The sequence below is a fragment of the Corvus moneduloides genome, chromosome 6 (genome assembly GCF_009650955.1).
Source record: "Corvus moneduloides isolate bCorMon1 chromosome 6, bCorMon1.pri, whole genome shotgun sequence".
Taxonomy (NCBI): domain Eukaryota; kingdom Metazoa; phylum Chordata; class Aves; order Passeriformes; family Corvidae; genus Corvus; species Corvus moneduloides.
In genome coordinates, this window is record NC_045481.1 from 2212105 (window position 1) to 2222671 (window position 10567).

The 10567-nt window shown below is 59.5% G+C and overlaps 1 protein-coding gene across 12 annotated transcripts in view; it reads right to left on the reverse strand.

Annotated features, from left to right (window-relative positions):
- NIN (ninein) overlaps nucleotides 1-8909 on the reverse strand; it is a 60074-nt gene extending 51165 nt beyond the window's left edge. For 5 of the 12 annotated variants that reach the window (XM_032112073.1, XM_032112069.1, XM_032112077.1 and 2 more), the window contains exons 1-2: nucleotides 8616-8715; nucleotides 2594-2797 (exon numbers count right to left, since the gene is read on the reverse strand). In XM_032112073.1, coding sequence (XP_031967964.1) covers nucleotides 2594-2776 — 183 coding nt within the window. In that variant the 5' untranslated portion in view covers nucleotides 2777-2797; nucleotides 8616-8715. Of the gene's footprint in view, nucleotides 1-2593; nucleotides 2798-5226; nucleotides 6047-8615; nucleotides 8717-8826 lie in introns of those variants that run through there. The other 7 variants (XM_032112074.1, XM_032112075.1, XM_032112079.1 and 4 more) reach the window with 4 other exon arrangements.
- Between the last annotated feature and the right edge of the window lie 1658 nt (nucleotides 8910-10567).

Genomic DNA, 10567 nt, shown 5'->3' on the forward strand with positions numbered 1-10567 from the left:
TGGTTGGAAGGGAGCTTAAAGCTCAGCCCATTCCACCCCCTACCATGGGCAGGGACACCTTCCACCATCCCAGGGTGCTCCAAGCCCCATCCAACCTGGCCTTGGATGCTTCCAGGGATAGGGTCTGACTTCCAGGGACTACTCCCATCCCCACACATCACCCAGGCCCACGAGCACTGTCCCCAGGACACCTCCAGTTTGCTGCTGATTAAAGGGCACAGAGAGGGCAGACACACGGGCATACCCACACCCATCCCCTCACTGCTGCCATCAAGGGTGAGAGGAAACAGCCTTCCTGAGGAATCCCAGGAATTGCTGAGAGCATCACCTCTGCACACAATCCTATGAGGAAAAGTTCTGCAGGGGTTTGACCACGAGTCAGGGCAGGATTTACACCCCCACACCAGACCCCATTAACCCCCAAACCATCACGGGGGAGGCTGCACATCCAGCCCCTCTCGGGATGCCAGCTCAGCTCCCAGTCCCCACCCAGGGCAGGAGCTTGGAACGAGGTGATCTTTAAAGTCCCCTTCCAACCCAAACCATTCCGTGATTCTGCGATCCCGGAACATTCATCCCTGGAGCAGAGCCCCCGGCACAAAGGCAAGCACATGGCCCCACCGAGCTGCCCCTGAGCAGACAAAACCTTCCCCCGCTGCCCCCCTCCCCGGTGCCCTGCCATAAATCCCGGCCCCTGGAAGTGCAGGCAAACAAAGGCTGGGACCATCTGCGGCGAGGGGCTGGCGGGGCAGGTGCAAGAAGTCTGTGCTCAGGGAGCAACATGTTTGTGCTGTTCTCCCCATGAGCTTCCTAGGAAACCCCAAGGATCCGAGGGCTGTTAAATGTGGCTCATGCTCAGACATGGGCCATTGCTGCTGCCAACGAGCACGAGCGCCGGGGAGATGGGAGCAGAGGCAGCAGACAAAGATTATCCTGAGGCTGGAGTGGCAGGATGGAAGGGAGAACCATCCCCAAAGACAAAGGAGGGGATGAAATAAAACAGGATGCCTCGTGCCCTGGGATAGCCTGCAGGGATGGAGCTCCGGGTTGGGATGGGGTGAGGGTGACCCAGCACTCGGGGTGCTTTAACAGGGGGGGGTTTTGTGACAGCCACATCTGCCCTTCCTCTCTTTCTATGCTACCATCCCACAAGTGGCAAAGCCAGGTGATAGGACAAGAGGAAATGGCTTTAAACTGAAGGAAAATAGACTAAAATTCGATATTGGGAAGGAATTCCTGGCTGTGAGGGTGGTGAGGCCCTGGCTCAGGGTGCCCAGAGAAGTTGTGGCTGCCCCTGGATGCCTGGAAACGTTCCAGGCCAGGTTGGATGGGGCTTGGAGCAGCCTGGGATAGTGGGAGGTGTCCCTGCCCATGGCAGGGGGTTGGAACTGGATGATCTTTAAGGTCCTTCCAACCCAACCCATTCCATGATTCTTTGATAACAGCATCTGAATGCTGGCTGCTCAAGATGACAGAGCAGCACAGAAAGTCTCTGGTGCTCCAGAAAATGCCACACTGCAACTCCAAAGGTCAGCAACCTCTGCCTGGATCCATCCCTGCTCCAGCTCCTGCACCACTCACTGTCAGCAGAAGAGCTATGGCCCCAGGGCAGGCGAGGAAGAGGAGGAAAAAGGAAAAATTCCTTTGTTCGTTAAACGAATCATTTTGTTTGTGAAAACTGCAGTTTGATTGGAAATTGGAGTTGCGATGGCTGCTTGTCTGTTGAGAGCCCTGGCTGCCCTGTTCCACGTTTTTCTGATTTTAATGAGCAGTGATGGGATTTCAGGGTGATTTCCAGGGAAGGATCTAATGCAGTCTGAGCACAGCGTGCCGGGAAAGACCTAATGCAGAGCACAAGGACATCCAGGCTGAATGCAGAGATCCCCTCAAGGGCAAGCAGCTTCTGCTCAATGCCCTGGCATTTAACTCCATAAAGGGACAACCACAACTGAAAAAGGGCTTTGGGAAGCCACCAACACCAGGTAACGTGAGCAAAGGTGGCTCAGACAGTGACTGCCTGAGCGGGACAATATTTTCCATCTTAGAAAAATGTGCGTGACTGCACATGGCCCCACCGGTCTAACTACAGCTTAAGCCAGTGTAAATCACAGGCTCAAGCCCTGGATTTAGGTCCTTGTCACATCCCAAGTGGCTCAGAGTTTGTCAAGCACCTGGTGAGCTGGTTTGGGGAGGTGACCCAGGCCAGCAGCACCAGGAACGGCTGCCGGGGGCACGGGCGCTGCGTGAGCCGAGCGCTGGCACGAGGACAGCCAGGACCTGGCACTTGCTCTGGCCTTGGACACTGGGAAAGCACGAGGCTCAGCCTAAAGTGGTGGTTTCTGAGTTTCAGACCACCTCCAGTGAGGGCAGACATAGCAGCTCCCTTCCCTGTTACCACCAATTCTCCTCTTAGAAGTTGCCCTGCGCCCACCCTGCTGAACAGACCGGACCCCACAGGTCCTGCAGCGCCAGAGCCTCAGGAACATTGGACATACACAAATTATAGACATCAGTCTCTTCCCAAGGCCATTCCATGCACACAGGTGCTGCCTGCTTCCTCAGCCCTCCCCCTTTCACCTCCCCAGATTCTTACCCTGCCTAGGAGGTTTCCTTGGAGGAGCGTCTGCTGCAGTGCCGGGGCCACCTCCTCCAGGTGCAGCATGTGGCAGAGGTCAGTGAGCTCCTCCTGCCCCAGGGACCCCGTGCCTGTGCTGTCGAAGCTGTCGAAGAGCTCCTTGAGGCGAGCTTCATACTGGTCCTGCTCAGCTTCATCCATCCCATAGCCTGCCACGCTCACCTGCGGGAAGAGACGGGGCAGGTGACCATCGGTGGCATGGGACAGCAGAAAACCCCAAGGGCTGGGACAGGAGCTGCCCACGAGGCTGTCTGGGGCCGTGTCTGGTCGCATTGATGCTCCCCCACTGCTCCTGCCTCTCCCATCCCACTGGGGGAAGAAGTAACACAGCAGAAAGACCGAGGGGAAAAAGCCCGCAGAGCCAAGCCCTGGGGAGGGGACAGCCCAGGTGGCTGGGCCAGCCCCATGTGGCACGTTCCCAACTCCAGGAGCAGCTCATTTGGCTCAGCTGGAGCAGCTGAGGTGCTGCAGGGGGAAATTGTTCCCTTGAGCTCCACCGATCCTCAGGTGTTGCAGGTGATGCTTTGGTGAGGAGATCAACAAGCAGCCCGGCAGCACAGCTCAGCAGCTGCAGGGAGCAGAGCAAGGGGCTCTGACTGAGGAGGGGAGGGCACGAGACCCCAACCCAAACCCTTCAGGCCAGCCAGGCACCCTGCCCACCCCCTCCATGAGCACAACACAACCCCCTGCAACAAAGATGGGATCGTGGAATGCTTTAGGTTGCATAAAAACTCCATGATCACGTCCAGCTGCCAAGCACTCCCTGTGCTGCTCCCCCTCAGGTATTTCAGGTCAAACCCTGCTGACAGGCAGCAGACCCAGAACAGAGCTGAGCCCAGCATGGGGACAGCCAAAATCCTTCTGGTGTCCTGCACCAGGCACACAAAGCCCAGACCCAATTTACCTCAGGGCGTCATCTTCCCCTCCAAGTCAAGTTTTCACCCCTCTCATGCATTGCTAACAGAGGATCAGAGCCCCAGGAGCTGTTCTGGCAGGGGAGTAGAGGGAAATTTCCAGTCTGAAATGAAGGATTTGGCTGGATCTGTTTGCCCAGCCTGGCCCAGGGCTCCTCACCGGCTGGGGGTGGCAGCAGTGTCACCCAGCACCACGACACAGCCTTGGAGTGGACGTGCCACCACCCTGGGGGCACAACAGGCTCTGTCACCATCCTTGGGTGCACCAAGTGACAGCGGGCACTGCAGGGACCTGGTGTCCCAAGGATCGAACCGGACATCCTGGGATGCTTGGCCAGCCTCATCCACAACCCCACACCAGCCAGCCCTGGGAATTCTGTTTCAGTGATGCTGCTCAGGTTTTTCAGCCACATTTCCCAAAACAGGGGGTCCTACCCAAACCCTATCCTGCTCTGCTGTGGAGCAGCCCCCTCCCCTCCTCCTCCCAGGGTTCTGGTGGCTGCCTGTGTCACCAGCAGCACTCCTGGACATCCCAGAACATGCAGAGCTGCTCCAGCTGCTCCAATTCCACCCTGCTGCCCCACCACAGCCCAGCAACCAGGAAATCTCCTGGGCAGGCACTGCAGCAGCCATGTCCTTGATTTCACTGGCTGCAGGAGCAGATGCCAAGGCAAAGCATCCTCAGGATCCCACATCTGCTGAGGGAGGCAGGGCTGGTGCCAGGCAGCACGCAGAGCCCAGGGGACAGGCACAGCCCAGCCAGGCTGTCCCTCCTGCACTGCCACACACAAGGATGGCCATGGACACTCCAGAGAGTGGACACAATCCCTCCACCTGAGCCTCACATCCTCCCTGTCCCATTTTTTCCCCTCCACATCCCTCTTGAGCTGATTTCTCACGGTGCCCAAGCTCTGTGGGGAGGAGGGAGGGCACAGACACATTCGACCTGGGGCACAGACGAGGAGGCAGCACCCAAAAACTCAGGTGCCTGCGAGCAGGAGGAAGGCAACAAACTTGTTTCCATTCCCACACTGGCAACCCCATTTCCCACCTGCACCCACAGGGCCAGATCCCAGTGTCAGGGAGCCCTGTCTGCACATTCCAGCGGCCCCAAAACTCACAGCCAAGCCTCCAGCAAAGATGACTCCAACCCCCAGAGCTTCCCAAGCATTTTTGAACCTCTTATCTTCAGGGTCAGCCACCTCCTGCCCCCCCAGAGATGTCTCCAGCACCTGACCCTACTGCTACACTGCCAGAACCAGTTTCCCCAGTTAGTGCAGAGAGCTAAATGCCACCTCCCAATACATCCCTGAGCATCCCTGCTGCTGGAGCACTGGGATCACCCCTCTCAGTGCCACACCAGCAGAGAGCCCCAAAAACACATCCTGGGCAAGTCCAGCATCGGGGAGCCCATAAAACCAGCAATAAAAACACAATCCCCAAAGGAAAAGAGCATCAGGTGCGTGGTCCCTACCTCGCACCACCCCCGCCCTGCAGCCCAGGTGAGCTTTTGGCGAGGGCACCGCGGCTGTGGCAGCCTCACGCATCCCCACGGCGAGGGACGGCCGGAGCTCAGAGAGACACAAGCAGCCCCGCACAGCCTGGGGAAGGGATTTTTCTGCTTCCCAGCACTGAAACCATCAGGAAGGAGCAGAGCGGGCCAAGGCCGGTGCCTACCTGCAGTCAGCCAGCGCAGGGAGCTGCCGGCAGCCCGGCGATCCCGCAATCCTGCACAACCTCCATCTTAGGCAGGCGGCTCCCGCACGCAGCCGGCTGCGCAAGGTGACCCAAGATGCCTCCTCCTGCCTGAATTATTCAGCAGCGCTTCCACGGCGGGGGAAAAAACCACCCGAGCCTCCTACCTGAGGAGCTGGCGAGGCCGCCTGGCATCGCCCAGCAGTCAAAATAATGAGGTCAGCGGCATCGGAGCCCCGGCGTGCGCGGCCACCTCCAGCACCCGTGACGGGCGACTGGCGGCGGGGAAGGGGCTCAGAGGGGAGGGGGACAAACCAGAGGCACACAAAGCCCGAATTAAAGCCCGGCCTTTCATCTCTGTTCCAGATGGGCCAGCAGCTGAGATGCAGGAGGGCGGCCGGGATAATAGGCGGGGGAGCAGCTGAGCGGGGGCTCCCCGGTCCACCGCGAGGAGGAGAGGGGCCGGTCTCTGCTCAGGGCATCACTTTGTTCAGATTTATTGCTGGCCTTCTGTGTTGTCTCAAGTCCCCCCAGAATGACCAGCTTGAGCAGACAGCGCTGAAAAGTGCGGATTTAGGAGAGTCACCACCACATTATTCCTTGTTTCTGTTCTCCTTATTACAAGCCCGGGGAAGCAAAGAGCTCCGAGATGATGAGAAGAGGAAGTTTTCACCGGCATTTCTTTCCTGCCTTTAAATCCACCCCCCTCCTGAGAGCCAGATAACCTTCACAGCACACAATGTAGGGGCCTGATAGGACTGAATTCTCAGCTAAATTTAACTCAAACAATATAGGCTTAAACAGTAATTACCGCTTCGCATATTAAGTGCCTGGAATCAATATCAACTTTAGCCTGGAGCTAATGAAGACACAGATTACCTGGTCAATCAATGGCATCAGCAGGTAAAACCACCACAATTAGGACAATTACTTTTTTTTGGGGGGGGGGGGGGAAGGGGTCTGAAAACAGTATGAATTATAGAATCCCAGAATTATTTAGGTTGGAAGGGACCTTAAAGGCCACCTCATGCCAACCCCCTTCCCCTGGACCAACACAAAATCACATTTGCTGCTGCACAAGAGGGAGATTTTGAGGCTGCTCTGCCCGGATGCCCCCATGGGCTGCATCACCAACCAGGGCTATGGGTACCTTGTCCTTATCCCAAGCTGCCCTCCATCACCTGGAAGTCATCACCTCCAAGGGACAGCGAGGAAAACGTTGTTTTTGCTGCTGCTCTTAAATGCCTCGCCTCAAACCAGGGCCTGGCAATTAGCAGTAATTACTCAGCAGGGCAGCATCCTGTGGTCATCTCCAAAACACAAGCGCCCACTCCCTGGGATGTCACTGCTCCAGAGTGTCCCCCCTGTCCTGGGGAACACAGCCACACTCGGGCACTTTAAAGCAACTTTCCCTTCCCACTGCACTTGTGACAACCGGGCTGATGTGAACACAGCTGGCAAAACCCACCAGGACCCCAGTTTTTAATGCTGGGGTTTCTATGAGATGCCCAGCAGCCACCAAAACCAGACTATTGAGCCCTTGCTGGAAAGCCAGAACTGAGGCTGTCTCACACTCATTATCCCCTGCCCCTAATGAACCATCTCATCCATCACAGCTGCAGCTCAGCGGCTCTGCTGAATCATGGAATGACCTGAGCTGGAAGGGACCTACAAGGATCATGGATCCAACCCCTGGCCCTGCACAGACACCCCAACAACCCCACCCTGGGCATCCCTGGCAGCGCTGTCCAAACACTCCTGGAGCTCTGGCAGCCTCGGGGCCGTGCCCATTCCCTGGGGAGCCTGGGCAGTGCCCAGCACCCTCTGGGGGAAGAACCTTTTCCTAATATCCGACCTAAACCCCCCCCCAACACAGCTCCAGCCGCTCCCTGGTTCCTGTCACTGGTCACCAGAGAGAAGAAAGAGCTCGGCACTCTGTCCCTGTGTCCACCCCGAAATCCCCACATCGTGTCAGGGCAATTTCCAGCTCAGCCCACCCTGCAACACCCCATCCCCTCTTGGAGCAGCAGCCCCACAAAGGGTCACACCGAGAAACCAAAGGCAAAGGGAAAAACAAAACCCAAAAGGACAATGAAGCACCTAAACGTCAGTAAATCACTTGACAGCACGCCCAGCTCTTCAAGGGTCACCACCAGAGTCAGCCTTACAGCTGGCGGTTCCTCCTCCCCATTGACCGCGCTCATCCTTTTCCCTCTGCCCCTCAATGCCACCTCTCCCCCTGCACCCCAAAACACCCCCAGACCCTCCAAAGTTGGCAGAGAGCAGTGATTCTGTTAACCAAGCTCCACTCCCGATTAGCAGAGCAGCGATGGCGTATAAAAGCACCATAAATTTATGTAAAGAGCTTCAAAAGCAGCGCAGCGGTTTGAATATTCACGCCAGCCCGGTATTTGCATTGTAATAGGGCTTTTCACTCCCAGCCTTCCCTCCGTAAGGAAAAACAAAGCGCCCATCTGGTTTGATTTTGCAAATCGGGCTGGAGTCGCTCTGCAGTAACTCGGGGAGCCCCGGGTGCGATATAAGCCCAAGGTGGAGGCACAAAGCTGATTATTTCAGAAGTAAACAAAGCGAGCCGGTAATTTATCCAGCGACGCCTCGCGCGCCGGGAAATGAGGGATTCGGTAATTCCCGCGGAGCTCAGACCCGCGCCGGCTCCGACAAACCCGGGCTGTGCTGAATCACGGCGATACCGCGTCCAGCGCCTTCCCTCCGCTCCGTTTTGGGGAGCGCATGAGGAAGATGAGCAGGATACACCCCAAACTATCACCCACCCACCCAGCCAGCAAAAGCCCAGCACCGGAACCTCCTAGGCTGTGGATTTGGGCTTTCCCGGCTCCATCCTGACAGGGATGCTCCAAGGGAGACGGGCCCACGGTTGGTGGCCAGACAGCAGATGCTGTCTGCCACCCTGGTGACAGCGAGAGCTTTGCCGATGACAAAACAACTGCTGTTATTAATTCCTCCAGCCACAGCCGGCTGCTTCCAGGACTCAGCCCGGCGAGAGTGGTGCAGAACCCGCTCCCAGCGTTTGGAGCATCCCTCCGGGGACAGGGATGGGGTGCCCTTGGCAGGAGGGCGAGCGGCACCTGGTGCCTGTCACCCCGCGGGACCACTGCCACCAGCGCAAAGGGGACCTTGGGGGCTCTGGCGTGGCACCCACTCACAGACAGCCCTGAAACCGCCAGCGAACCCTCTGGCTAGAACTCCCTATCCCCATCACCCCCTTCCCCCAGCATCCCCCACTTCCAGCATCCAGCACCCCCCCTCCTCTCCAGCATCCCATTCCTCCAGCATTTCCCCCTTTTCCTCCAGCACCCCTCCCCTCCAGAGCCCCTTCCCCAGGCACCCACCTCGCCGCTGCGCCCCTTCCCCGCCGGCCCGTCCCGGCGCCCCGCACACGCGGCCGGCCCCGCCGGGAAGGGACGGGAAGGGGCGGGCTGCGCCCCGGCACCGCCCGCGGAGGAGGGACGGGGGCGGACAGCGCTCCCCCCGCACCCGGGGCTCGGTGCTACCCCTTCCCCTTCTTCCCTTCCACCGCAGCCGCCCCCGTCCCGGCCTCACCGGCTGCCGGTGCCCGCGGCGGGGCTGGCGGAGCGCTCGGAGCGTTGCGGAGCCGGGGGAGGCGCCGCGTTCAAATGCGGCCGCGTTTATTGGGCCGAGCCTCGGGGGCGGCCCCGGGGGTGCGGAAAGGCCCCGGGGCGGGGGGACCGGCGGCCTTTGTGCGGCACCGCCCGGGAACGCCTCCCGGCACAGGGGACAGCTGCGGGGGTCTGCTGGGATGTCCCGCACACCCCCGTGTCCCCGCTGTTCTGCACCCGCGTGGTGGCATCACCTCAGCTCCCTACTGTGATATCCCCCCACGGTGGCATCACCTCAACTTCCCGTTGTCCTGCGCCTCAGGACAGCGTAACCCTGGGTCCCCAATGTCCTGACCCCCCGGGTGGCATCACCTCGGTTCCCATCATCCTGCACCCCAGGGGACATCATCCCAACTCCCTACTGTTCTGCAACCCCGGGTGGCATCACCCCAGCCCGCTGCTGTCCTGTCCCCCAGGGTGGCACAACCATGGTCCCCACTGTCCCACACCTCAGGGTGGCATCACCCGGCTCTTCAATGTCCCATCCCCCCAGGTGGCATCATCACAGTTCCTGTCATCGCACATCCCGAGGTGGCATCACCCCAGCTCCCAACAGTCCTGTCCCCCAGGGTGACATCACCTCAGTTCCCATCATTCTGCACCCCACGGGGACATCACCCTGACTCCCTGCTGCCCCGCACTCCAGAGCGGCATCACCCCGGCTCCCCATCATCCTCTCCCCCAGCTGGTGTCACCCCAACTTCCCGTTCTCCTGCACCCCAGGGTGGCATCACCCCAGCTCCCAAGTGTCCTGTCCCCCAGGGTGACATCACCTGAGCCCAGGGGGACATCAGTCTGAGTCCTTGCTGTCCTACACCCCAAGGTAGCATCGCCCTGGCTCCCCACTGTCCTGTCCCCCAGGGTGGCATCACCCCGGCTCCACACTGTCCTGCACCCCAGGGGACATGGCCCTGCAGCTCCTCATTGTCCCAAAAAAACAATGGCACGTCACCTGGGCTGTCCCACGCCTGAAGGTCACAGCAACACATCACCGTTCCCTGCCCTGGGGACATGGCACCCTGGCTCCCTGCCATTCCAGGGTACCATGTCACCCCACTGTCCCCTGCCCTGGGGACATGGCACCCTGGCTCCCTGCCATTCCAGGGTACCATGTCACCCCACTGTCCCCTGCCCTGGGGACATGGCACCCTGGCTCCCCGCCATTCCAGGGTACCATGTCACCCCACTGTCCCCTGCCCTGGGGACATGGCACCCTGGCCCCCTACCATCTCTGGGCCTGGGGGACAACATCCCACCCGAGTCTCCATGTGTCACTGTGACACAGGACGGCTGCTGTGCCCGTGGCACCCAGCCCTTCCACCACCCCAGCACCGGTGGTGGCTCTGCACTCTCCCACCCGTGCCCCTCACTCGCTTTCGGGGGGACTCACAAAACCAGGGACTCCCCTCTGCCCCAGGAGCCATCCCGGGGGAGAACCCTGGAGCAGTGACACGCAAGCCACAGGCACCAGCAGAACTCCAAGCCTTATTTAAAGCTCGGCAGTCCCGGTTGGAGCTGGAGCCACCGCCCGCCCACGCTCCTGCTGAGCGCCAGCCGAGCCGCAGGAAGCCGGCGGTCCCCAAGGCTTGTGGATTCTCTGGTGGCTAAGAAGAGGTTCCACCCACGCTGCAGTCCGCTCTCGAGCAATTGCATGAGCTTATTTT